At 40.6% G+C, this 26,552-nt stretch overlaps 1 protein-coding gene across 2 annotated transcripts in view; it reads right to left on the bottom strand.

Moving 5' to 3' along the window:
• Window positions 1-17,631: 17,631 nt before the first annotated feature.
• The window catches only part of LOC141748250 (proto-oncogene DBL-like), a 62,418-nt gene continuing 53,497 nt past the window's right edge, over window positions 17,632-26,552 (bottom strand). For both annotated transcript variants that reach the window (XM_074599972.1, XM_074599971.1), the window contains 5 exons: window positions 26,149-26,255; window positions 25,954-26,066; window positions 25,483-25,595; window positions 24,032-24,132; window positions 17,632-19,666 (listed from right to left, as the gene is read on the bottom strand). In XM_074599972.1, coding sequence (XP_074456073.1) covers window positions 19,626-19,666; window positions 24,032-24,132; window positions 25,483-25,595; window positions 25,954-26,066; window positions 26,149-26,255 — 475 coding nt within the window. In that variant the 3' untranslated portion in view covers window positions 17,632-19,625. The remainder of the gene's footprint in view (window positions 19,667-24,031; window positions 24,133-25,482; window positions 25,596-25,953; window positions 26,067-26,148; window positions 26,256-26,552) is intronic.

Here is a 26,552-nt window from a genome sequence, read left to right as displayed (position 1 = left end):
TTAGTAGCTACGGTCACAGTTTAAAGCGTGACCTGCAGTTTTTCTTCTGTCAAGTGTAGGAAATAATCTCGATGCCATACTAGCAATAACAGGAATCCTGGTAGCTTAAATAAAGTTTCCACTCTCCCTCCACACCTTCAATTTTCTTTACATTTCACTATTCGTCTGACCCATCGCTGAACCGGGAGTGGTAGCTCCACAGCCCACTTGGTTCTGCTACAACCTAATTAGATTAAGCCCCAGCCGGCCCCCCCAGCAAGTGCACGGGATTGTGAATCCTCACTTTGTGCCTTTCGTGCTCCAGCCTTGGCCAGCCTCCCACAGACCACAGCTGGAGGCCATTCCAGCCTCATAGGTCAACCAGGAGAAAGAAACTTCAAGACTACCCCATGCAGAAAAGGTTCCTCTATCAAATCCCTTTTCCCAGCACAATGTGTTTTACAGGAATGTATTTTAGGTTGGCAAAGGCCTTTTTGCCATGACTCTGCGATGAGTCAAAGGGTGCAACAGCTAATGTCTACTAACCCGAAATCAGTCCTCCAGGAGGGAGCACTATTTTCCTACCTCCTTCATCATCCCTCACCTGGGCCAAGCCAAACCATCACATTATAAACAACTTATTTACAGACTCCTCCCACTGACTTTACAAGTCCCAGTTTAATTCCCCAGCTATCTCAATAGGGTGCCATGTAATCCAGTAGTCTTAAATGTAAGTCCTAAGCCATTTAAAGCTTTATGAATAAAAGGTCATAAGTACTTCAGAGCTTTATAAAACAAAAACTAGTAATGCATCCTAATGCTCTTAAAATGTTTTGTGGAAGAAAATTAAAAAAAACCCAACTTTTTCAAACGATGTGTTTTACAAGGAAAAGATTGTGAGTGACAGATATATATTGCGTATGACAATGCATACAATTACAAAGTGAAGCACTATATAATTATAGGAATAAAAACTGAGTATCTGATTAATAAACAGTAAGATTAAACAACTCTTATTTGTTTAATACAAGTTCAGGTCTGATTCCACATATAGTTATGTATTGACTGCATGCACTTTGTCCCTGTTGAGTGACATTCTTAAATCACATCAACTCCTATGGTATTATAATTCATGCTATTACTAGTACCTAGAAAACATTAAAAAAAAAAATTACTGTATCTCATAAAACATTTTATTAGGGCTGCTCCTGTTAAACCAATACACATCCATTTGAAAGCTTTGTGCCTTGTTTTGAATAAAAAAAATTGTGTTGGTTTTTAAACTTGATTTTGAAGAAAATTATTTCTCTTTAAACAGCCACCTAAAAATTCTTTGCACAAAACTTGTGACTACATTGTCTATTCTTAAAAATACCCCACAAGACTATTAAAATAATCTGTGAGTTATATCAGTAACAAATTGCAAGATCCTAATATTCTAACCAAAAATGCAATTCAATGCTTTGAGGAAGTAATTTTCCACTTGTTTAAGCATCAGGTTGATGGAGAGTTAATTGTTAAAGTTAGTTGCCAATGAAAGAAAGATCATCTGGAATTCTTTCCCTCCTGCAAACAAGCCCAAAATGGGACGTTTGCAATATGCGATTAGGATAATGTACATCGGCTAGAAAAATAATAAATTGGTAAATGAAAGTGCTGAGCATCAGCCAGGAAAGATTTATACTCTGCACATAACGAGCCCTACAATTGGTCAACATAATTGTAATCAGTAATAAGAACTGTCAGAGAAGTGTATAAATACTGGTTTAATCATTTTTAGTTCAAAGGCAGACAGTCAACTAAGATGGGTAATTTTCACCTGATATTAGATTTGTATCAGATTTGTATTTAATAGATTATTCTCCTATGAATTTACTATCCATTCCAGAGATCACGTTATTTTAAGATCTTTAAACAGTTTTCTTCCCTTCTAAAAATAGGAGCAGATTTGCTTCTACAGAAAAATTAATTCGGGCTTTGCCAGTGGATTCATGCTTCACTTCCTTATTCCTTCTTTAGGTCTCCTGCTGGTCCCACACCAAGTTAAGGAACCTTGATTTTTATAGACTATTCAACTCCAGTGAACAGCTAGCATACTGTGCGCACAGTCTGCATAAAACATTCATACATCAGAATTAAAGTCTTCTACTAAATCCTTTATTTGAGTTCAGGATGTCTCTTCTCCTCAGAGATTTCAGAAACATCAAATATTTTCTTTGGAGTGCCTCAAAAAACTCCACATGCAATCGGTTCAATCCGCACACTGATTCACAATCAAGGTAATATATGGACCCGTATTCCCTTGTCCTCTTACTTGTAGGGCAATAGGAAATCATCAGAATTACACTGTACATCGTTAAATCTGTAGGGATTTTTTCCCCCCTTCTCTTCAGAGTTTCAAGTAAAATTCAGTAGCTTCTGCATTCACAAAAAATTAGAGGATAACTCTTTATTGCTTTGAATATCTACATTAGAGCAGCAGAACAAAAGTGGTACTATAGGAAAGCAGAATCTTAACAAAAGATCTCATCCCTTGAGAGACAGTACATCAAGATAGAGGAATTAAACACCTCCTAGGTGTAGCATCTTACTCTTCCACTGCTGTCTAGGCACTTGATCAATCCCTGGCTACGTGTCAAATATAAGTACCGCCTCCACTTAAAACAGAATCCTTAAAGAGATGTGTTAATCATTACTGTTCCCTCTATCATGAGTGAAGAGCCGATCATCATTACAGTATCAAAATACTTGAAAAGGTAGCTAGGATGTAATCATCAGATATCATTTCCTACCCCTATCAAGAATAAAAACATCTTTTACACACTGTATCTTATTATGTGCCACTAGAGCACTTCCAGCTCTCCGGAAGCTACTCAAACATTATTTTCAAAGTGTACCCGACTATGCCAAGTCAGCCCTGACCACACCTCAAACAGTACTTTGGAGATGACTTTAAGTATTGCTTAAGTAAGTTTTCCATCAGCAGACAGACCACCGATTCCTGCACAAAATGATCCTCACATTGCACCTTAACATTTTTTACATACATTTTTCCACAACAACAAAAAAATACTAGTCCAACCACCACTAAAAACTATGAATATTTCCAGTGTATTACTTGGGTTAAAAAAAAAAATAAAATAAAGAAATTATTCCTGAGGATTACTTAAACAAGAAATTTTACCTGATCCAATACAGTTCATTGGATAAAGGAAAGCCAAATTCAAAAGGCATTAGCTCCCTACAAAGTCATGTTGAAAATAACAGCCGGGATTAACATGCTTCATTCACCTGAAGTTTATGTATTTAATCACAAAACCTGAGAATGCAACAGGGAGAAGCCTGGTTTGAATTATTTCCTGTTTTACTATTTTTGCTTAGGAATCAGTCAAGGGGAAAAAAATATGAATATATAATACAACACATTATTGCTTAATCTGCCTTCTGGGATAAATAAAAGAGAAAGACACTGTGGCTGCGTTACAAAAAAATAGTGAAGATTGCTGCTTTCACTTTTCTCACAGCACTGACGTCCAATGACACAACACCGAGAATATCAACTTTTGTAAAGTATAAAGTGACCAATTCAACTTTAAGTTTGGGTGCACCTGCCAGATCGGCTGTGCTAAACTCAATGCTCCACTGTCATTTCATACAAATATACCCAATCAATTTTCATTTTAGGGAAAAAGGAAAGCAAGCTGGCCTAAGGGACTTGGAGAAACATGATGATCACTTCAGTAAGTTAGGGCCTTGAGCTTAAAATTCCTGTCTTTGAATTAAATTTGCTTTCAATGCATTAACCTTCATTTTCTGAGTTTTGGCAATACAATAGCATATATATTAAATTTTATTTCTGCCCGAATCTTACTTATGTCTGAGTGGTGGGGGGAGCCCTGAGCTGCAGCTGAGACTACTTCAAGTACCAGAAGCTGGAGATTCAGCATTAATATCAGCTAAATATGCATTTTCTTAATTCAACACATAAACATATGTTATGTTTAAACTTATTTAACTAGATACTGCTTACCATGAAACCATGACGTTATACTTTGGATTTCAAATGTACAGCAAATACTCTTTAAACAAAGCAAGCAAATAAATCAACTTAAAAACACTCTTTAAAGAGTTTAATTTATTAAATATGCTGGGAAATGGGAAAGCAGACATTTATGACTGTAGACAGCTTCAAAGCTGGTAATGAAAATTAAGCCTATAGACTTAAGATTCCTCTGCATTAGGTAGAAGGTGAAGAAGGCTCTAAAAAAATCATTACTGCACTGGGCAGTCACAGGTGGTTTTGTTATTTAGCTCTAAATCCTTAAAAGACCTCTGTTTATGCAAAGAATGCGTAAAGGTACTCTTTAATTACCAAGGCATCCAAACAGGAAAGTATTTGCTTAATAAACAAGACCAAGCCACTCCTGTTTATTAAACAGTAACTGTGAAGAGACAGAAAATAGTAAATAAAGTAGCAGAATCAAAATAATATGTATTACCAGTTACACTGTAATTACATACCTGACAAATTTTTCAACGTGAAACTTGTAATACAGAACTGATCTCTTCACCATTCCAAACACATTTTGCAACCAAGCTACTGAGCAAATTAAATTTTCTTTGTCGTTGTTCTTTTTAATGCACTGTCGCCACTGACGGCTATTCACTCTGTGAAAAGTCAACTACAGCCAAAAGAACAAGATTAATGGAAACTTCCCTTGATCTATTTTACAGTAAAAGGTGGAGCAGTAAATCACACACAGAACTCAATTGCTAAGTGATAAAAGGAAAATAATACTCTTCATATTCATCAATGACATCAGCATTAATCATATAATAAAACACACTAAAAGGTTTAATTAAATACCAAAGAGAACTCTTCAGACATACAGGATCAAAAGCTTAACATTTCTAATGATACTAAATGCTGTTCATTCAAGCTTGATTCGTATTTTGTAATACAGACAACCATTCTGCTCTATGCAGCAAACTGTCATTTCACTTCAATTGGTTACCAACTTTACTTCAACTCATTGCAGAGATTTTAAGTTAGATGCGCCAAATCCAAGCTTGTATTTCTTGAACAATGTAGAATAGTGTAGAAAATAACCCCGTGGCTTTCTTCTGTAATGAAATGAAAATGCCTCCCCACACACTCAAGTTTGGTTGCTGAGTCACAAAATCAGCCAGTTGATCAACCTAATTTAATTTCTCCTTTGTAGCAGAGATGACAATCAACTTGAGATATTTAACCTAACGGCTTTTATAAACACTAAAATAAAGCATGTCTGCTATTATTATAACAACAAGGCCACAATCAACTACAGTGTTTTCAGTTTTTTAATTCTGACAGGATTTCTCTTTTTTAAAATACGCTTTGTTCTGAGTATGAATAGAAGTACGTTAACCATTTTTTCATTACTATTTTCTTTACTCCTTAACAATGAGCCTAAAATCAAGACCTTCTATCTTTCAATACAGCAACATAGCTGTAATTTTTAGAAACACTGTGGTTTGGAAGCAGATTATCCAGTAAGATAGTTCCGTAAAAGCGGCACCTATCTGTAAAAGACAGAAGACAACCCATTTTCCCAGTACTGTGTCCAGTCACTTATACTAATGCCCTGGCCCCAGAACAGAATAGAAGCAACTGGATGAGTTACTGCAGAAAAAAAATATAAATCATTCAACGCGGAAAGCTTCAACTTACTTCATACAAAAATTCAATCTATTTAAAGCCAGTATAATTCCTTTTCATCTCCTCTCCCACATTATGGCTTGGGAATGATGGTGTCTTGCTCCCCTCGCCATTATACACTATCTGTAATTGCCAGCTAAGAAAATCACGATAATCCTGAGTCAGTGAATGCCTCTTGGAAACTATATCCTCTTCTAAAAATATGATGGACTTACTGACAGACTGTAAAATATGAATCCTATTTCCATTTAATCAGTTCTAAGGGACCCAAAAGTCAGAACACGAGGGGCTGGAAATTGGTAACATGAATACTTTTCACAAATGTCATTAATTTGAAATCATTGTCAAGTCAGTAGCTACTACTAGCTGTCATATCATCTATCAGAGGATTAGTGGTTGCCTATCGCTGCCGATGAGTCACACGTTCTTCTCCACTTTTCCTGAGACTATGAAATCCTATAAAGTTGGCTTTTCCACCTACGAAACAGCAAATAACTAAGTAAAAAATTGGGCGTTTTTTTGGTCTTTCTTCAGGTTTTACATGAGAATTATTTCAGGAGAAATTAAATAGCCAAAAAAGTTCTGCAATTTTTTTCTTCCCTCCTCACAAATGTCACGATCGCACACGTCTGCAGAAACGGTCTTTATGTATTATGTTAGTCTTTTGTACCTCTGAAGCAAAGAAAACTTACCAAGCTTTGTTTCACTGCTGAATGCATTTTTAATAGTCTGACACAAGATACAAATTATATGGTAATTCACCTTCTTTACCATCTTTGTCCTCAGCTGGCACATTTAATTGTCTTACAAACACACTACCTGGTGTCTTGCGTCACAGTAAACTTTCACTATGACCTGGCTTCCATAAGACTCATGTGGTTTTGTTATGAGGTGCCTTATAAAAGTTTAGCCACCACAAGAACAGTAAGAGATGTAGCAACTGTTGTCCTTTTGACCTTATATCCCTTTCTCTCTCCCTCTTCCCCTCTCCTATTCTCCACCAAACAAAAATGAACCACCTCAAGTCTTTACGTATCACTGACAGCTTTGGACATCTGTGGTATTTCATCTCATGGGAGGGTTCTCCCTGATAAATCAGTCTCGCACACTGACAACACCAAGTCTCCATAACTAAGTCTCCATGTTCCAGAGAATCATTTATCAGCTAAACAAGCTGTCATACAATTTCTGTCTTCCTAAGACTAATTGTAAAACTGCAGTTTTTAAAGGGTTCATGAAAAAAATTAATCAAAAATTCCAATTTGATAGTCAAACTCCCACAGACAAAGAACCTACATCTCCGAATCTGCACGCTTAGTTCATTATTCTTGACAGAGCTTTCAATACCTTGCATAGCACAGGCCATCAAGTTTCCTATAGAAAATATGAGGTTTAAGGCACTTCAGCTCACCATTAAACATCAAACTAGCACAATTTTTGCCCATGTTTTCTTTCTTTCACAAGCAAGCCAGCAACTCCCTTTCCCCCCATACTAGTAATTTCACATCTTTTTGAATTCTAAATTAACTTTATTATGCACAAATCACTGCCCTGACAAGAGCCACTCAGATGTACAGAAAGATCAGTGGATCACAGGACCCTGCAAGAGGCACTCTAGCAGGCCTAAAGACCTCAACTGGTGACATTCGTAAACAACATCCATGGTAAAGACAAGGAAGAATAAAAAGCACCATTTCTATGCTGTCAGAAATTTGATATCTAAGCTTTATTTTCCTCTTACTCAAACTTTAACATAATTAATGGAACAGAAGGTAAAAGCAGGCAAAAACTCAATTTGACAACAGGAAATTGTTTCATAGTAACAATGCTCTGATACTCTCATATTGGAATATTTCATTTGGCATTGCTGCGCTCAGTACTTTCATTTTGAATTATTCGATATTGACTTTAATTTTATGACAGGCTGCATCGTTTCAGGAATGCTGGAAGTCTCATTTTCTGTCATTATGTCCCATGGGAAAATGCAAAAATGTATTTCATTAGGTTGCAGATGCAGAGACAACATGCTCTTGGGACTCTGTACTTAACTCTTGTAACGACACCTCAAGATCACACAGCAGGCGAGTTTCAAAATGACAAAGAAGAGCAAAGATCTATAGTTTTACAGTATCTCATCTGTTGTCATATACTCCATCTCAAGAAAACTAAGGAAAAACTGTATTTTGATGTATCTAGTCTTCACCAGGGAAGCAGACGTAACTTTAGTCATGGACAAAAACACCTACAGTAACTGTACATCAATTCTGATCGCTGCTTTTATACATGTTTTTATAATACCAACAGAAAGACTGTGCTTCCAACATAAAAGATAACATTATTAATTAATTGCCCACAAAATTGTGCAGAGTATTTTTAGCTCTTATCATAGAATCAGATACAAATTATTGGCAATTCAAGATCTTCTACAGCTAATTTAACCTTTCTTGTTCTTCAAAAGGAAGGAGACCAATAACCGGCATCAAAACTTCATGTTACTGGACAGCTTTATTTCCATTCATAGTGGAAAGCAGGAGATGAACAGATTTTTGACACTGAAGCAAATAAGTCTCTGAAGAAGTCACTGAAAAAAAAATTTAAACACATCATCAAATTTAAGGAGTATTACAACCAACCCAGGTATGTGTAAATTTCCCTGCCAAGTGGTACTTAACTAGAAAAAAAAGGACTCAGAAGTGCAATTCATAGCATCCTTGGCTTCTTAAGCACATGGCATTAGCTCCACACTCTCAGTCTTTGGAGGAAAATACCTGTATGTTAGTTAAAATTTCAGCTTTGGGGCTGGGGTAGGAAAAAGTGAGCCTTCTAGAACTGAATTCAAAACACGACCTGAGTTTTGTACTATTTGCTGAAGCAAATCACATTTGCAGTAGCTATAACTTCATTTAGGTACTGATTATACACAAGTGTATCACCCTATTCTTTAAATGTCTATTAAAGCCTTATGAATAAGACTGGAAACATAAAAAAAACCAAAAATGAAAAACAGATACTGTCAAATCTGTCCAGTACTTAGATACTTGACATTGCAGCAATGTAACGCATTAGGAGGGGTTTAATCTTACAAATGGATTACAAAATTCTAGATTAGAAATATTATTGTAAGAAAACAGGGATATCACCTCTACCTACACACAAGGGACAAAAGCATTTGGGGTTGTTTTTTTAAAACTTCCAGATTTTGGTATCTTTATCATAACAACAATCTATATTAACGTTATAAGAGTAACCTCAGGGAAAATTTTCACTAGTACTTCAGAGAGGTTGGACTTATCTTCTCAACAACCACTGAAGTAGATCAGAGTTCATAAAAATTCTGATAAACCAGTATGTTTAAGTATTCAAGACTGTAAGTACTTGAAACCACTACTTTATTCTGAAACCGCAGGGTAGCCGACATTTCCTGGTCTCATTCAGAGTTCTGAAGGAAAAAAAAATCTTACCGAAGAGATTATAGTATTTTAAGTAGCCCTTGATAACCTCTTTCCATCAGACTACCAGAAGATGAATGAGATGAATTTGGGGAGGGATTTTTGTTTGGTTTTGGGTTTTTTTTTCTGTTGTAGAACTGTTTTGACTGCAACTGAAAAGCTGTTTTTGTGGGATGTATGTATAATATATTCTGCATATGAACTGCTATCATACGGAACATTTTTTGCCTCTGATATTTCTTCATGCTGTACATTAGTTAGAAATATGCTATTTACTTACCAATAAATCAAAATATTTAATAAGAACTTGACTTTTCTTACACTGAATGTCAAGCATAAATAATGAAGTTAGACTATTTAAAGAAGACATTTTGCTTTGTGTTTGTTTTGTTAGTCTTCCCTAAAAGCATCATCTAGGCATCCAGTGTGCATCACCCTATGGTAATTTACAGTCTTAAAAAATAATAACCACCCTCCCTGGCTTTTGCAAATTCTTTTTTGTTTGTTTTAAGGAAACATTCACTTGGGGGAATTATTTCTTACTGAGCACTGTACTAGCATATTTAGGTCTTAACCATAGCATGCTGTCCAAGAGCTACTGGTGTAAGTTCACTACGTTAGCCAGACGTTACTAATTACTTACTGCTCTAAGCGACAGAGGATGTAAACACCGTGGTGCTTATAATGCCAGCTGATGGCTCTCAATACTGCCTTTGCACAGTCTGATTTTCAAATGGAGCCAATAATGACAGGATTTAATCTGTATTTCTCTAAACATAGCAAGTGTTCAGTTTGGGAGAGTTTGCGGGTTTATTTTTTTTCATACTACTCAGCCATCAAGGGAATTCTCTACATATATAATTGGTACAGTATCTTTAACTTTTCCATCAGAGTATTGCAAGATTGGTAACATCCCGTCTACATCAAACACATATATTGAGGACCCACTGCAGAGTTATGAAAAAACTCTGTTTTTTCATAGAGAGAGCGCTTTTCATAGAGCTTTCTCAACAGAGAAAGCTGTTCTATTTAACAAAGATCTCAGTGAAACAACAACTTTACCAGCAGCATAAGGAATAGAAAAACCTCAGCGGCTTGATTAAAGCTACTTTTGTAACAAACATAAAAGAGTGCTGCACTCTTTGAATTTTGGAATGGATGAGAACGATGCCTTAAGGAAAGAGCACTTTCTACCAGAAATTCCTGGAATTATTCTTATTCTAGTATTACACGAGTAGAAGGACCCAAAAAGTCTGCATGTCTGCCAGTGAGAGCTCTGAAGTGATTTATAAGGCTTTTTGTGCTTGAAATTTTATTGTAAACTTACTTTAAAAACCAACTCGCTCATCTATTACTCCTTAAGAACACATGCAGGGTCTGATGTTTGCTGTGTTAAGCAAACAGAAAGGATTTCAAAGCTGAATAAACAGTCTCAGAACTTCTTTCTTTTTCAGTAGAAGCTGAAGCTTGTTAGAGGGAAGAGAAAGTGCTGAGAAGTACTGGGGGACCGAGAATGGAGGACCGACATCAAAGCCATGCAGTACCTTGTAACAGTTGACTCTCTTTCCTCATTGCAAGACAGGATTTCTTACAACTTCAAGTAAAATACGCCTTTTCTAAATGCTATTTATATCTTTCAAATATACCTCAAGTATCCACTTTCATGCGTTTTTTACCTACGGTCTTCAAAAAGATACAGTTCAAAGATTTACAGGATCAAAAAAGCCCAGTTACATCTATAAAAGCTGTAACAGATATAGATCTCTTTCTATATATGCATTGCTGTCCCCCCCCCCCCTTTTTTTTTCTTTCGTTTGCTTGCAGAATTTATTACGCACAAGTTTAAGTTTGTGTTATAAACCGGAATCAGGATGACGGAAGGGAACGCTATGAAACTATTGTTTTTAAAAAACATTACCTCAGAACTTAACACAACTGGAAAGGCAAGGTAAGTACTAGGATAACGATAAAAATTCAAGAATATATGTATTCTATTTCCAGCAGCACTGATGACAGACGGCCTCTTGTAGAGGGAATTATACATAAAAATAATTCAGCAGAACACTACTTGTGATGCAGAGGAAGCCTACCAAGAGTAGTAGGCCTTTTGCCAAGCCACGCTTGTTAAACATGGTTAACGCAGCTCCCTTGTGTTCTGCCATCTGTGACTTGAGGATGCAGGAGTTAATCCTGCCATAGTTCTCCGAATATACAAAATATTAGTTATGTTAACCAAGCCGGACACAGCTGGCCAAAATTCAATTAATCTCCGTCAGGTGTCACAAGAACATAATGCCTCAAAATTTACCTGTTGGACCTAAGGCCACATGATACACAAGAAGTCACACGGGCCTGATTTCATTGTGTGTGTGGAACTACAGACAATTTTCCAGCTGGTGCTTTGACATGACAGTAATTTTAATATTCTACAAACACACCGTTTCAAAAATTTTGCTTTCCTATGGTATCCAGACAGAAAATACACTGTACTTGCTCACAGCACAATGAAACTGAGTGTTCCTGCCAGTTTTGACTTGGAAAACTAGCAGCAAAATTTACTCAGTTTCTGATACAAGTTCTGTAGAGAAAATCTATTTCTTTCAGGGTTTTAGTCTATACATAAACCATTCTTTCCAGTGATTGCTAACATTCCATAAGAACTTCTCCTTAAGACTGTGACAATGACAGGGTAGTCTTCCTTTAAAATTTATATCCATATTGAAAAGAAACTGTTCTCTGGAAAAAATAAAACCTGTCTGGAACACAAAATACATCAAAAATAATTACAATAAATGACTTCTTAGACCTCAAAGGAAAACATATTGTATTTGCAAATGCAGTACTTATCAGGCTTACTTCTAAGCTCTGCTTACAACACACTCTGCACTTGAAGCTCTAACATTGTAATAAGAGACTCAATAAATCTCCTTTTCTCATACAAAAAAAATATCATTTTTATTAGAGAAGTGAGCTAATAACTGAAGTCACTGCTGACTGCCAGTCAAACAATATGAACAACGGTCTTATCCAGGGAGAGAACCTCAAGAAAAGCCTTTCTTCAAAAGGTATGCAAGATAGAAAACTCTGTGAAGTAGAGACACTTGTTCAAGAGAAAACCCCTGGGTTTCTCTGCCGTGCTGGGCATGGGTACAGCCTTGCAATAGGAGCATCCTGACAGTACTAAAGCACCCGTTCATTCAAATAAAATTTGGTGTTAATTAACATTTTAGGTCTGTTAAGTAACAAAACCTGGAAATATGATCACCCAACAAGAATTTGTTTAAAAGAAACGCTAAAAATCAATCTCTTAATTAATCTGAGTAAAATCACACCTCTTGCACATTCACCCACTCTTGATTTTACGATCGCTGTTAACGAGGAATTCCTCGCAACCTTGAAAAAGCTGATCCAGCAGTTAAGTGACGTTTAACCATTGGAAAACGAGTTCCTCTGTGTCTTACAACCTGTCTAGCTTCAACTTCCACGAAGAAACATTACCTGTGTCTTTATTGGAGCAGAGAGGACCAGGTGTGTGAGCACGTCACACGTGTAGAGCACGGGCATGTCATAGCTCGTACCTCACACCTCACCATTCCAAACCTGCTCTTTTCGTTTCCCATACACAAGGCACAGCATCCCTACGCCAAAGAACAGTACCAACACATCGCTCTTCTCTCTTGCACCTTGTATCCTACCAGAAATTTACTACAAAACAGACCAAAAAAGCTCCTACACCACCACAAGCCACAAATACACACTTCGGGGAAAAACAGGGCAGGAGTGGGATTAGAGCTGCCTTAAAAAGTTTTTGGGTTAGAAGTCTGTTAAATTCATGTTTCTGGCATTTCGGTATGACAGACTTTTCCAACAGAACAGACAATATAAAATCTTTCAGTATTGCCTTTCTTACCAAATCATGGAATTCTTTCTGATAACATCAAGACTTCCAGAAAAGCATTTATTTAGAAGCTTCTGTTGCTCCAAAGCTTTAACAACCACGATGATTTAGCCAGTAAGCTTCAGAAACAGTTCATAACAGTGTGTTTTTCCATACCCTTCACACCTGTCTAACAAAGACAGCACCATGCACAGCTGCAGCACAGCTTGAGGCAGTTGTTTTCAGTTTATTTCTCTTTCTCATATTTGAACACAGCCAACCCTGCCGTGAGTTCCTTAAAAATCTAGTTTTCTCTCCAAGTGTCATAATTAAGGCAAAATAGGTTTGAGCACAGCAAAATCAGAAAACTTAAGATCAAAGCATGGAAGGATAAAATCGTTTTGGTTTAGAAAAAGCAGTAAGTGAGCAGAGGAATATATTTTCAAATTCTACTGACAGTCCAAAAGCTGTAATTTCTCTAAAAGCAACTTTACGGTATTTCAAGAAATCAATAAAATGAGACTTCTCTTATGAGAAAAGGCTGTCTCCTTCCTCTCTCTCTCTCATGAATCAGAACCTCGAGTGGACACAACTGTTTCTCAGCAATACTAAATGTTTGACGTTAATTTGTAACATTGGGATTTTCAACAATTGCAAAAGTTCATAGGTTTGAAGCAATGATAACTAACGGACTGCAGTGCAAGTATAGCGATTCCTACTGACAATAGCAGTCGGTTCAACTAGACCAATGCGTCATCTGGCAGGATGTACGCACACATGCACAAATGAAGGAAAAAGGGTAAGGATTTTTGAAACTATACAGGTATTAATTAATTACCAGATGAATTGTCTCATTTTCTGCACGCTCAGAGGTAAAATTAAATTTAACTATACCCCTACATAGTTGGAATACATTACGACTGACATCCCAGTATACAGTTTCATCCTGGGAGAGAACCTCAGGAAAAGCCTTTCTGCAAAAGGTACGCAGGATAGAAAAGTCCATGAAATAGAGACACATTTATTCCATGGTGCACCTCCTGACTTTCTGTGATTACCTAGGGAAAGGAATGCAGCAGGAAATAATACAGGAGCATCAAGAAGTCTACCTCATCGTTCTCAATGCGCGAAGGAAGTTAAATGATATTTTGCAGTTTACTTGTAAGTAAAAACAGTCAGTCATATTTTCCTGGAAATTGACATGCAGCTATTAAGTTAAACTGTCTTTGCAAAGTACACCTTCATAAAATCAGGAGAGCAAAGATGAATTATTAAAACAAAACAAAGAAAAAAAGAAAATTTGTCAGGATTAGGAAATTAGTAAGGCAGGGAGAAGATGATGAGGTAGAAGCTCCTCCACCCCCCACCCCACCCGCACTAGTTTATCAGTGGATATCAGACAGAAGAGAGACACTGACACAAAAAAGGTCATTTGTTTCTGTGATTTTTTTTTTTCCTTCAGTGATAAAACTACAGCACTGGAAATAATTTTCCTTAATGTTTTTAGATCTAGCTTTCACAGACGTCTATACAGAAGCTGTTCTCAACACCTGCTGCTGCCAGTGCCTATGGCAGTAGAGAAGTCATGTAAAGACAGGCTGCTACATGGTCTCTAAGGTCCCTTCTGACCTAAACCATTCTAGGATTCCATGCCAGATATACCTCAAACTCAACTCAATGGAAAGTCGTGTTGGGGTTTAATTACCTCTATTTGAAAATCCAGTTTTCCAAAAATTCTGGCTGAATTTTACATTATTAGGGAAAATAACAACAGGGAGAAGCGCAACATAAAATTAGTTCTGCTGTAGTTTATGACTAAATATAAAATCACTCTAACGCAGAGTTAAATTCAAGGGAGAAAAATTCAAGTATTTAAAAAGGTCTAGAGACCATGTGTTCGTTAATTTATCTCCTGTAGTAGTGTTTATATTCTTTTTGTAGGTAAGCTGAATTGGAGAGACAGTCTGCATATGTACCGTAAGACACACCACTGTAACAGTCGTTTATAATTCTAAAATTCTAAAAAAGGGTGCCGTAAGGTCTAGCAGAGCTTCCTCTGCCCAGAAGATGGCACTGCAGCTCCGGCGCTGCAGGACCCTCTGCCGCTACTTCATCAGACGTTAGTTCTCCGGTTGACAGCGTAATAACGCCTCCTGGAAGACTGATATAATAGCTGAGAAAAAAAAAGAAAAAAAAGATTTCCTGAGAGAAGGCTTTTCTTAATATCTTTCTAATGAGGCCTGCTTCGTCTGAAGTACAGCAAGAGCCACCAGAAGTAATAACAAAATCCAGAGGGTTCTTACACGTATCAGATGGAAACATGCCGTGTTGCAAGTAATATTCCTTCAAAGTTACTTCCTTTTCTACATGCCTACATTCACATCCATAAACCTAATCACATGCATATATTTCTGTAACAGCCTGTAGATAAGGCAATCTTTTTAAACCCTTTTTTTTTTCTTTATAAAGAAATTAAGCTTGCTTTATTTTTAAATCAGGAGAACAAATATGACCACTCAAAAATACATAATATTACATAAGCATTACCACCACTGTATCACTGTTTTGGAGAGCCCTGCAAAGTGATGCTTGCCCTTCCCTTTTATCCTCAGCTACCAAAAGATGTGAGGACGAGGAAACAGTTACGGAGTTCCCAGTATTGTCACATATGAATTCTGTTATAACAAAACCCAGACCAGCAATGCATTGTCTGAGGTTCCACATACAGGAAAGTTGGCAACAGCGGCAACCTCATCAGTTACTGCTGCAGTTAAATCTGATGTTCTGAAGGAGGCTCCCTGACTGTTTCCAGCCTACAGAAGCCGCATTCTCACTAAAGCTGCAGATAAAGATGGGAAAGCAGGAGAGCCCCCAGCAAAAACAAAACCAGCAGAACAATACAGGTTCTCTCATACAAATCCCATCCATTTGCTTATTTTTCTCCCTTTACCTTTCTTCTCACACAAAAATAAAATAAATAAAAAAAAAAAATCAACCTGTAAAGAGTCACCACCTTCTCCCTCTTTCATCCGCAGACCATCACTACTGCTAAACAGTTACGGTGACAACTCTACTGTAACAACGCCTGTGCCAGGGAAGTGGCTGAGGCACCATCCCTGGAGGTATTTAAATGACGGGTAGACATAGTGCTTGGAGATACGGTCTAGTGATGGGTTTTGGCAGAGTTAGGTTGACGGTTGGACCAGATGACCTGAAAGGTCCTTTCCAACCCATGATTCTATCGACTTGGCTTAGGCAGCTACAACCACCAAACAAGAAAGAGTCTAGTCACATTATTCTACTGTAAACATTTAAAAGGAAGATTTTAATATCAGCCTCTCAACTGGTGTATTTTTTTCCACTTTTCTTTTCAAGAGGATAATTTACAGGTGGAATGTCGAGCATAACCACCAATTTCCTCCTTCCAAACTAAATCTTCAGCTGTTATCAGACTTTTCCCACCACTACCAAATTCATTTTAAAATAGCTGGCTCAATTAATTACATAGTCCCAGAACATTTACCAGAGACTGCGGCCACGGGTGCTGCTGGTGGCGATGGAGACGGAGGATTGCCCTCCCCAACCGAGCCTGGGGAAGTCCCCCAGCGGGACGCCCCTGCCCAGGATGGGTGCTGGCACCCAGGCACAGGGAAGGGGAGGTGGCAGCAAATCAATCACCGGTTTGAAAGCACTGAAACAACAAACAAACCATACAGAAACTATACATACATACATCTTCTTAATCATGCGGATGGGCTCAGTTCCTAACACGTTAGACACCAGCCCAATGCACTTTTGTACAGCGCAATATAACCCGATTTACAGGAGGGTGAGAATGAATTTCTGTCTGACACAAGTTCTTCAAAAAGTCAGAGTTAAATTTCTTATTGAAAAAAACAGTCAAATGGATCATTCCAATGACTCAAATTAGTTTATTTCTTTTTATTATCTTTCCATTGCACTTGATCACCTGGGGAAAGGCTGTGCTGGGCAGATGTATTGTGTGGGGCTGTCTCCAGCGGGTTTAATTCCGTTCCCAACTTCAAGGGAAGGAATAATCCCAGGGGAAGGGAGATTTACCTCTGATCCGTGCTGGCTTGTCGTGCATCTCCTTCCGTGGCAAACTCCAGGTGTGCAGAGGGGACCAGCGTGGCCTCGGGGAACTGCCCCCCGTGATGGGCAGAGGCTCTGCCACACCGCAGGCACCGCGCACAGGACCACGGCACGTCCCCAGAGGCAGAGCCCCACTGAGGGGGGGTCTCCTCCCTCCCACCCAGTGAGATGTGCCCCCCCAGCCACCTCTCCCCCCCACACCACCTGCCAAAGGGCTGTCGATGCCCACACGGCCCCCGTGGTCCCCAGCCCGGAGGTCCCTGCTGCGCTGGGATGCAGGAGAGGCTGGTGATGGAGACACCCCGAGCCAGGGCCGGGTTTTCAATAGCCGCTATTGCAGACATAAGTATGAGCATTAAGGTGCCTCTCCCAATTTTACTGCTGCTCCATCCAGCGAGAAGCTAATCGGATCATCTGCCACTGCTCACTTCAAAATCAAAATGCGTGTAAGAAGGTTAGATTTTTTCCAAAGAAGTGAAATAAAACCAACACTGTGAGAATTGTTATTTTTTTTTAACTCTAGAATTATAGCAGAGGTATCTTTGGACAGAATTGCATATTCCATATGAATTTATTTAACAAGTTTTTAATCTTTAAATATAGATTTAACACATTTTTTTTACAGGTACATATACAATATAGTTCATTTAAACTTGCAGTCAGAGAAAATTCTCTACTGTAATTTATCCATATACATGAAGAGCCTAGTTCAACAGCATACTTAAGGTAACATACCACGTCGTGTGCAAAGTTTCAAATGTTAAAAATCTCAGACTGTACATTCAGATTTGCAGAACTTATCAACCTCATAAATTAAGAAAAGCTTAGATTTAAAACCATGGAAGACAGAAAAAAGATTAAAACCATTAAATATGCAATGTGTGCTGTGTTTGAGACAGATATTTACAGTTGTACCTCAAAATGTGTATTGTTACCACAAGAATTGTTACCGCTATAAACAGCCCCGACAGGAACTTAAGAGACTCCTACTTTGCCACCTAGCAAGTGCACCGTGTCCGACTTTGAAGTAGATGGAAATAACTTTCTGTGACTTAAAACCTCTCTGCTGTGGTTGCCAGTGGCTGAAGAACACTGGGATCTTTTCAGGTCTTGAGACACTGCTCTGTTCAGACTCAGCTGGTCACGGTTTTGAGGGTGTACGGGGGGGGGTTATCTGCAATACTGGCCACCCGGTATTGGAGATACTGGAGAACTGCCCACCAGGGTGGTGGGGAACCCCCCAGGCAACCACAGCCACCACGTAGTTCAACAATTCCTCTGTACAAAAATGGTCACAAATAATAATTAAAAAACCCAAAACACTATGTTTTAACTTAACAAATTGGGACTGTGTCTAAGTTCACAAATCAAAGTCAGATCATGAAGGTCCCCCTTTAGTCCATGGTATAAACCGCTTCATTTTGACGGGACAGAGCAAATTGACTACCGCATGCACACTATTAACCCTGCTCTCAACACAGTTAGATGCTCTTTGCACGCGTCTGCTTAAAAGTCAAACCACCTGTACCAATGTTCTACGAAAGCAAAACTAGACAAAGAAACACAAAATTAAATTATAAGTGTTCAATATTCTTGCTTTCTGTCTCAAAAATTCAATAGATACATTATTGTCAAAGATGCTGAAAAGTACAGTCTTATCACAAGAACATCCTTAGTGCAAACATGGACATTTAACTTGGATTTATGGCACGTGTTCCAAAAGTACATACATTTAATGTAAACTTCAACACTTGCTAGATACAGGTTTCAGCCTTGGGACGCTTTGGGACCCTAAGTGATTGGCGACAACCCTGAGTTGTCAGTTTGACCTGATCCAAACCTCACTGAAATCAATGGGACTGACTGCAATGGGCTGGAATCAGACCCTAAGTGCAAAAAGAGGATCGTTAGCGTTATTGCATCTCCACACGTGAGTCAGCCAGAGGATGCTCGTACAGAACATTACATTCACATAGCTGAAGTAGGTATTTAAGAAAAATCCATCCATAAAATCAATTAAGCAGGACATACAGCTTCTTTGTGGTTTGGTTTGTTGGTGTTTTGTTTGGGGGTTGTTTTTTTTTTTTTGGTTTCCCAAAACTCAACTCTTATTTGCAATCAACTTCAACAGTTGTCAGCTAATAAGTAGGTAAAGCCTTCAACCTGGAGAGGAAACTTCAAGCATCTAAACAAAGTGTCAGGAAACTGTAGTGTACTTCTCTGATGAAACGTGATGGATGTCATGGAAAAACAGCAGGTAAAATTAACAAAATACTGCACTTTCCATAGGAGGGGAAAAAAAAAAAAAAAAAGCAGAGAATGGCTTCCTTTATGACTATGAGAAGCTGCTCAGGACCCCAGTCCCGTTGAGTGCAGATGAAGCTGTGGAGGTCTGTGAATGTGATGAATAGTACAGGACAACTCCAACTACTGTGCTATTTCTCTGTAACACTTAGTTGAAAGCTTCCAAAGAGCATCGAAAACAGGATGCTACTAGTTCACCCTTAATTCAAGGGGAACTAAACTTTCTCGTGTTACACAGGGCAGCATCTATAAAGTAATGAAGAATGACGTTAATATTAAAGCATCTTATTCCCAGAAATACATTGTTCCCTGTAATCATGTAACATTTCTATAACATAAAAATAAATAAGTGCACTCCTGCAGTTCTCCCTAAAAGCTGAGCTCCCACGAGCCTCAGTGAGAGCCTCGTCTAAGGCAGGACCACAGGGTTTGACTCCTTTCCATCGTCTATCGCTTGATTATCACCGCACGGCCAGCTGATATCTTCTCTACGCTCCTTATTTCATCGGGCTCAAAAAAGGTTTTCTACAGCGTTAGAAACTAGCTGTTCTGTGAAGCTGGCTGGCACCGCAGGTTGTACAAGGAGACCCTGCTTTACATTTCAAAGGCCAAAAAAAATAATAATTAACATCACCTTTAATGGACCCTGCATAAATACGAAAGCCTGCAGTGGCTGCAATCCTTAAAGTGCATAAGTAATAGTGCAAAGAGCTGTGCTGCATCTGCAAAAATCTACAAGTGGCATTTTAAAGGGAACTGTGGCAAAACCTGGGCGTTTCAGCTCACATGCTTAGGCCAGCCTGCAAGAGCTCAGTCACGTACCACCCTCCGATCGGGCAAATTCCAGCCAGGGGTCCCAGGGAGCCACGTAAAGGGCTGCCCTCAAGGGTTGTCCTCAAGAGAGGACAGTCCCCACTGCTCTGGCCAGCAGGAGCAGGGGACACCTGAGCTCGCTCCTTCGGGCACAACCAGCAGGAGAAACCTTTGCTCGGCTTTATATATTGCACGAAGAGCACACACAGGGGACGCCCGTAAGGCTTGCAGGAGATCATTTGGCAAGTGGGGTGTTAAAATGAACTGGGAGGGTCTGGCGTGTGGAACAGGACCTGGGTCCTCCTTAAACCACGCAGGTGCGTGCTCCTGCCCCGGCACAGAGCATCCTTCCACCCTGCTCCGAGCGCTCCTCGCCTTTGGGCTCAAGTCACCTTCTGTCTGCAACTCTTTTTTTGCTGTTTAAAAGAACTTGAAAGTTGTAGCAATATTTCTTTTATATATGTAACATGTAAAGGCATTAACCACTGCTTCCATTGGGTTGTTTGAATCCCATTTTTTATGCAGGCCCATCTATTTCATGCTCCCTCTAAAAGAAATCACTCATGCAACCTCCACGCAGCGAGTGGAAATGGGAAATGTGCCCTTCTCTCTCCCCAAATTTAAAGGTCAGGCGAGGAAAAAAAAAAAAAAAAAAGCTTTAGCCCCATTTCATGAAAATCTGGGAGTGAACAACCTGCTTCCTTTCACTTGCATCTGTTCACAGTGCTGCTGAGAGAAAAGAAGACTGGGACGCTGCTGCCCTCACCTTCCCCAAGGCACCGGTCCTCGTTAATGCCCATAATTGACCAGGCAATGCCCGACCGCTTTCACGGCAGCTGAAACTACCGACACACGGGTGGGTCTCAGCGGGAGCTATATTTGGGATACTGCTTTTTCTGAGTGGAGTTCACTCCAAACCTTTTCCAATTTTGACTTCTGCGCGTTATCCACCTGTGATGCAAAACTATTTCTACAGCACCCACCTACGAAAATCCCCCATGTATTTGCACAGGAGACAGAATAAATCTATTCGGAAGAAAGCAGCAAGGGCTAATCTCAGAAATTACAGCTAGAGGCACACCAGAGGGAAAACCGGTTTTCAAACTGCCCCCCAAGCCAGCCTTCTTCCTCCCAAACAGCCTCCTGCCTTATACCCAGGCCAAGATTTATAAAAAGTTTAATAAGGTTTTCCCCTCACCACCTTTGCAAAAGAGGATTTGGACCAAAATACTTGCTTTATCAACAATTACATGGCATTGCCAATAGTAACCATTCAACTATAAGGAAAATTACCCATGCAGCCACGTGAAGAAAGCAAGAAAAATCATCTGTGTGTTCGTCTGGGTGTTGCGTGTCTGGCTTTGAACATGGGTTCTCCCTTAGGAACCAGGCAGAGGATGGTGGATTTGCCAGGCTGGCAATGGTAGGGGAGCGGGGCACCGAGCAAATACACATCTGATAACTTCAAATGGGCAGCAAAAAGTTCCCTGTAACTTCATATGTAACTTCATTATGATTAGTACTAGCTCAATGCTGGAATAATTAGCAGGAGGGGAGAGGAACAGCTCGGAAGGGTGCAGGTATCAGCCACCCTGTATCGGGAGGTTCTCACAGTATAAATCTGAGAAAAAACATTCAGGTAAGGGAAATTTTTCATCTATTCAGCTAAAGGCTTTGCACTGAAAACAAAAAAAACAAACGAAACCCAGACCCAGGATTTGTACGAATTCTGCTTATGAAATGCTGTGATTAGAGATATATTTTTATTTATCATGGGGACCTGTAGCCAAGCAATAACGGCAGCACTAACCCCTGCAAAGGGCCAGCGCTGCCTCTGCCCCGGCTCTGAAGCGACTCCAACACGCTCCAAGCTCTTGGGGACCTGACCCGTTCATCAAGCTTACCCTGCTTACCCGAAAAACAGCATTTCGGCACAAGCAGATAATAATATGTGAGGGTTTCAGTGCTCCCTCCTGCCTCTACTTTGCTTGGCTGCCTAATTCTCCCTCTCCTGAACTGGAGCAAGAGCTCCACCTTCTGCAGAAGCAGGAGAGAGCCCAACCTGAGCACTCAGTGCTACAAAGACACCTGCAGTATAAAATGACCCGTCCGCAGAGGAAAGGGAATTGCTAAATGCAGAGGTACTGTTTGAAAAATCAGTTTTCAGAGTGCAAGTACATTCTGGCTATAAGGAGACGGCCCCGAAAAGCTCTAGGAATAGCTCTAGGAAACAGCAAGACGACATCCTACATCACCCCACAATATGGCCTGGAGCGCATGTAAAATTAGAATCGTGCCTAGAGCCTGCATATAGGATGTGATCAGCAACAGCCAGAGAGAACAGGGTTAATGTTAACAGGGAAAACAGAGCCCCGGTGCTACGACTAGACCCGGACAACACGACTGCAAAGCACCGGGGCAGCGGTGTGAGGCTTTCAGGAGGAGCTTTTTGTGGTCTTGCTTTGTGAAATCCTCTTTGAGTCTGCACCCAGCAACTCCGCAAACCAGCCTGGAGCTGCGAGTCTCCGGGCTTTGGGGGATATGACGCCCGACAAAGCAAACCGCCGTTCAAAGTTTGCCGGCATCCTATTTTCAGGATGCGTTTATGGACGGAGAAAGCTCCCCCATGGTCCAGGACCCAGGGAGATGTGATAACCAGATTTCCCCAAAAAAACCAACGCGGTGCTCCAGGGTGGGAGCAGGGCCAGGGGAACCTCAGCTCTGCGCCAGCGCACCCCCAGCTGCCCCTGCGGAAAGGCAGGAAACCTCCAACCTGTGAAATCTGACTGCCCTGCAAGACAGGGGATGGAAAAATACCCTCCTGTGCAGGAAGAACTGCACGGAAAAATACTGCAAAACCATCAAGAGCTGACTGGAATTTTAAGCCTTTCAGAAGGCTTCCTTCGTATTCATCAAAACAAAAGATTTTGACAAAAAGGAAGTATTTAAAAAAAAAAATCTATTTGCAAAATTTGTTTCATAACTGGTGTATTCTCTCTTTTTTTTTTTTTTTTTTTTTTTGAAATGGACTACATCTACGTGGCTTCCCTGAGCAGCTCCCATCGCAAACCCTGGTCTCCCGTTTCCAGCGGACGGCGCGGCGATGAGGCAGGCCACAGAGCGGGGATGCTGCGTACAAAGCAAGGGCGACAGGCTGCTCTTAAGGCACCTTCTTGTGTTAATGCTCCCCTATCTAGTTCTATGTACACTTACAGCTAGAAAATGAGAAATACTATTTTTGAGACTAGACACCTTCTGCTGAAACCCAGTGACTTGTTTATAAATTTTATCCTGACACTGGATTAACGAGCGGGCAGCAAAGAGGGCAAGAGAGATGCAGGAATGGAGTATTGCCTTTAGAGTGCCGGGGGTCGGGCCGCGACGCCTTTTGCGGCAGGAGGAGATTTTTGCTTAGGGACCTCCTGCTCAGACGGGGTTTGAGCTACAGCAGCGCGGAGGCAAAGGAGTCCCGGCAATCCCTGATCAGACTCTGTCTCTTCTGCCCCACCTTCCACCCACTGCTCTTGCAAAGAAATCTACGTTTTTAAATGCCTAGTTTTAATTTACTAGCGCCTGAAGTCACAGAAACATCTTAGGGTGTTAACAAACAAACAAAAAGGCTTAATTTACTACTTTTGCAGGCTTTTTGGAGTAGCTGCTTTCTGTTGTTTTGTTTTTTTGTTCTTTTTTCCTGCAGAGGCATATGCAGCCAGATTTAGTACATCAAGTGTAACGCAAATGGCTTAAAAGACCCAACTGGAGTTATGAAATATTTCTGCCAGGCGTGCTATATGATACCTGCGACTTTGGCATTCCGAAACCTGCAGTCGCCCACTACTATCTGCAGACTGTGGACGGGAATCCAGCCTTCTTTTCTTCTGTTTAGGTTTTTCACCAACCTTGGAACAACAACAGTATTAGTAAAAGAAACAAACCGACACGGGAGCAGTTTGACACGGGCACGTTCTGCACAACTGCTGCTGGAACCAACAGTTTGTTCAAACTGGGGAAGCGTTTTAACAGGAGCTGGGCATTCATTTAAAGTATTCTTCCCACCTATATTGAGGAATCTAATTAAAAAGCCTACATTGGGAGCACAGCTCTCATCAATAGAGAGTTATCATGCCCGAGACTTGTATTGATCTCCAGAGGGGCCAGTTTCCCTCCACTGACCATGGATGGGAAAGGCAATTACGTTCCTCAATCCTGTTCCTAAGCTAGACTGGCAGGATGGATTTAGGCAGGGTACTATAAGCAAATTCAACGCAGGATGCAGGCAGCTGGAAATACTCATGCTCAGAAATGACCTTTCTCCGTCTCACTCATGCAGGGAAATCTGCACTAACAAAAAAAAAAAAAGCTCAGTGTGAGAAATCTTGGCCGAAGTGGCTGCGAGAGGTGGGGAGCGCTCAGCAAAACTGCGATGCTTTCCATCTTGCTTTTGCTAACAACAGACTGAATTTCCCTTGAAATGCCAGGGCTGAAGATGTCGGCCAGCAATCCCCCACAGGGCACTTATTTCTCTGCATTTCGGGGCCGGTGCCTGCACAAATTTGATCCAGGTTCCTACCAGCACCACCCTCCCCACAGCCCCACCAAGGCTTTAGCCTGCTGGGACCCTGGGCAGACTGATGAGAAGCTAGTCAGAAACCAACATGGAAAGGAAAGACAGCCAGAAATCTCTGCCAGATTATTGCCAAAAAAAAAAAAAAAAAAAAATCAGAAGAGGGCACACTGCCCTCTGAGACGACGAGACTCAACATGCAGGAGGCTGGGTACAGTGAATTCCCAGGCAATGGGAGAGAACCAGCCGTGAAGCGTTATCTTCTGAGCCGCAGCTTCAAATACAACACAAAGCTGGTGCACAGCCATTAACCAGTTAACACTCATTTGAGGGAGGAAAACGTCTCACAATTACTTAATATTGCTATTAATAAGCCCAGAGGAGCAAAGCCAGCAGCTGAGCTGGGGCAGGCAAAGAGCTTTCACCTGAAGCATCATCTGAAGCAGGAAGAGCATGGCAAGAGGGACAGTGAGGATGCTGGTAAAACAGCTCGCCCACGGCAAGGGAAGTCCTGACATGTTTCCCCAGGCCAAGCCAGTGCATATGGCCTCCAGTCTTGGCAAGAGAATGAATTCTCCAGCTTTCTGGAACAGTCTAAAACTTAATCAGAAGCTGCAAGCGAGGTTGCACGGGGACTGCCTTGCAGACTCTGAGAGATAAAGCAAAGTAATCCTAAAATACCTACCACTGTCCCTCACCATCTTCATGCAAAAGCTGAATTTCATCCCCGTTTTTCACCAGCAGGTCTTCTGATCCTCTCCTCTTGCAGTCCGCAAGGGCTTTATATTTTCCTGGAGACTGTGGTAGCAAGAAAAAATGATCTTATTTAGCTACATTTCCTGTCACGCAGGGAAGGTGACAAAGCCCTATCAGCTACATTAATTAAAATTATTTCAGGAAACTGTGTCCCCGAAGTTGAGATATGGAAAATCTGTGAGACACGGACAAGATACATCCATTGTAGAATCACAGAATTGGTTGGAAGGAACCTTTCAGATCATCTAGTCCAACCATCAACCTAACTCTGCCACAACCCATGACTAAACTATATCTCTAAGCACTATGTCTACCCGTCTTTTAAAAACCTCAAAACAAAGTGAGATGACCAAAATCAGCAGCACCCCCAGCTCTGGGACCATTGCATCTCCGTACTAACCAGCTGGTTCCCGTCCTCCTCTTCGGTGTCCGAGCAGTTGGAGAGGTACTGGTTACCCGACCACTCCTCCAGCCCCTCGCAGATCTCCAGGGACTGTGACATTCCCGGCCAGCCTGCAAAGAGAGCGTGCAGCTCAGGGTGGGGGTACCCCAGCACCCGCAGAGCCCGCCCCGGGGGAAGGGGAAGGGTCCCTACTTCTGGGGGGCTTGTTCTGGGGGGACGGGAGCCCACTGTCCGGCATCACCGGGCTGGTGCGCTCCGAGTCGTTCTCTTCTGAGCTTATGGAGGCTCTCTGCTGCTTTCTGAGTGATAAAAAAAAAAAAAGTTAATCTTAGTTTTACTTTATGAACAAATGCAAACTCCATAAGGTCTTGTAAAACAGAGTCAGAAATAATAATGGTAGTTTTGGATGTATGTTTCTATAGAAGTAAAGGACTTCAGTGCCCAGTTCCAATTTTTTTCGGAGGGGAAATAAAGTTTCTACAGTATTTCTTCCCCTTAATCTGAGCACTGTCTTTCATCTTTGTCTCCATCTGCAGAGGAGCTGCAGCTCAGGCTGTGCTGCCGGGAAGCGCTGGAGGCTGCTCTTACAGACCCCA

Source organism: Larus michahellis, chromosome 9 (genome assembly GCF_964199755.1).
Source record: "Larus michahellis chromosome 9, bLarMic1.1, whole genome shotgun sequence".
Taxonomy (NCBI): Eukaryota; Metazoa; Chordata; class Aves; order Charadriiformes; family Laridae; genus Larus; species Larus michahellis.
This window is presented reverse-complemented; position numbering and strand designations above follow the sequence as displayed.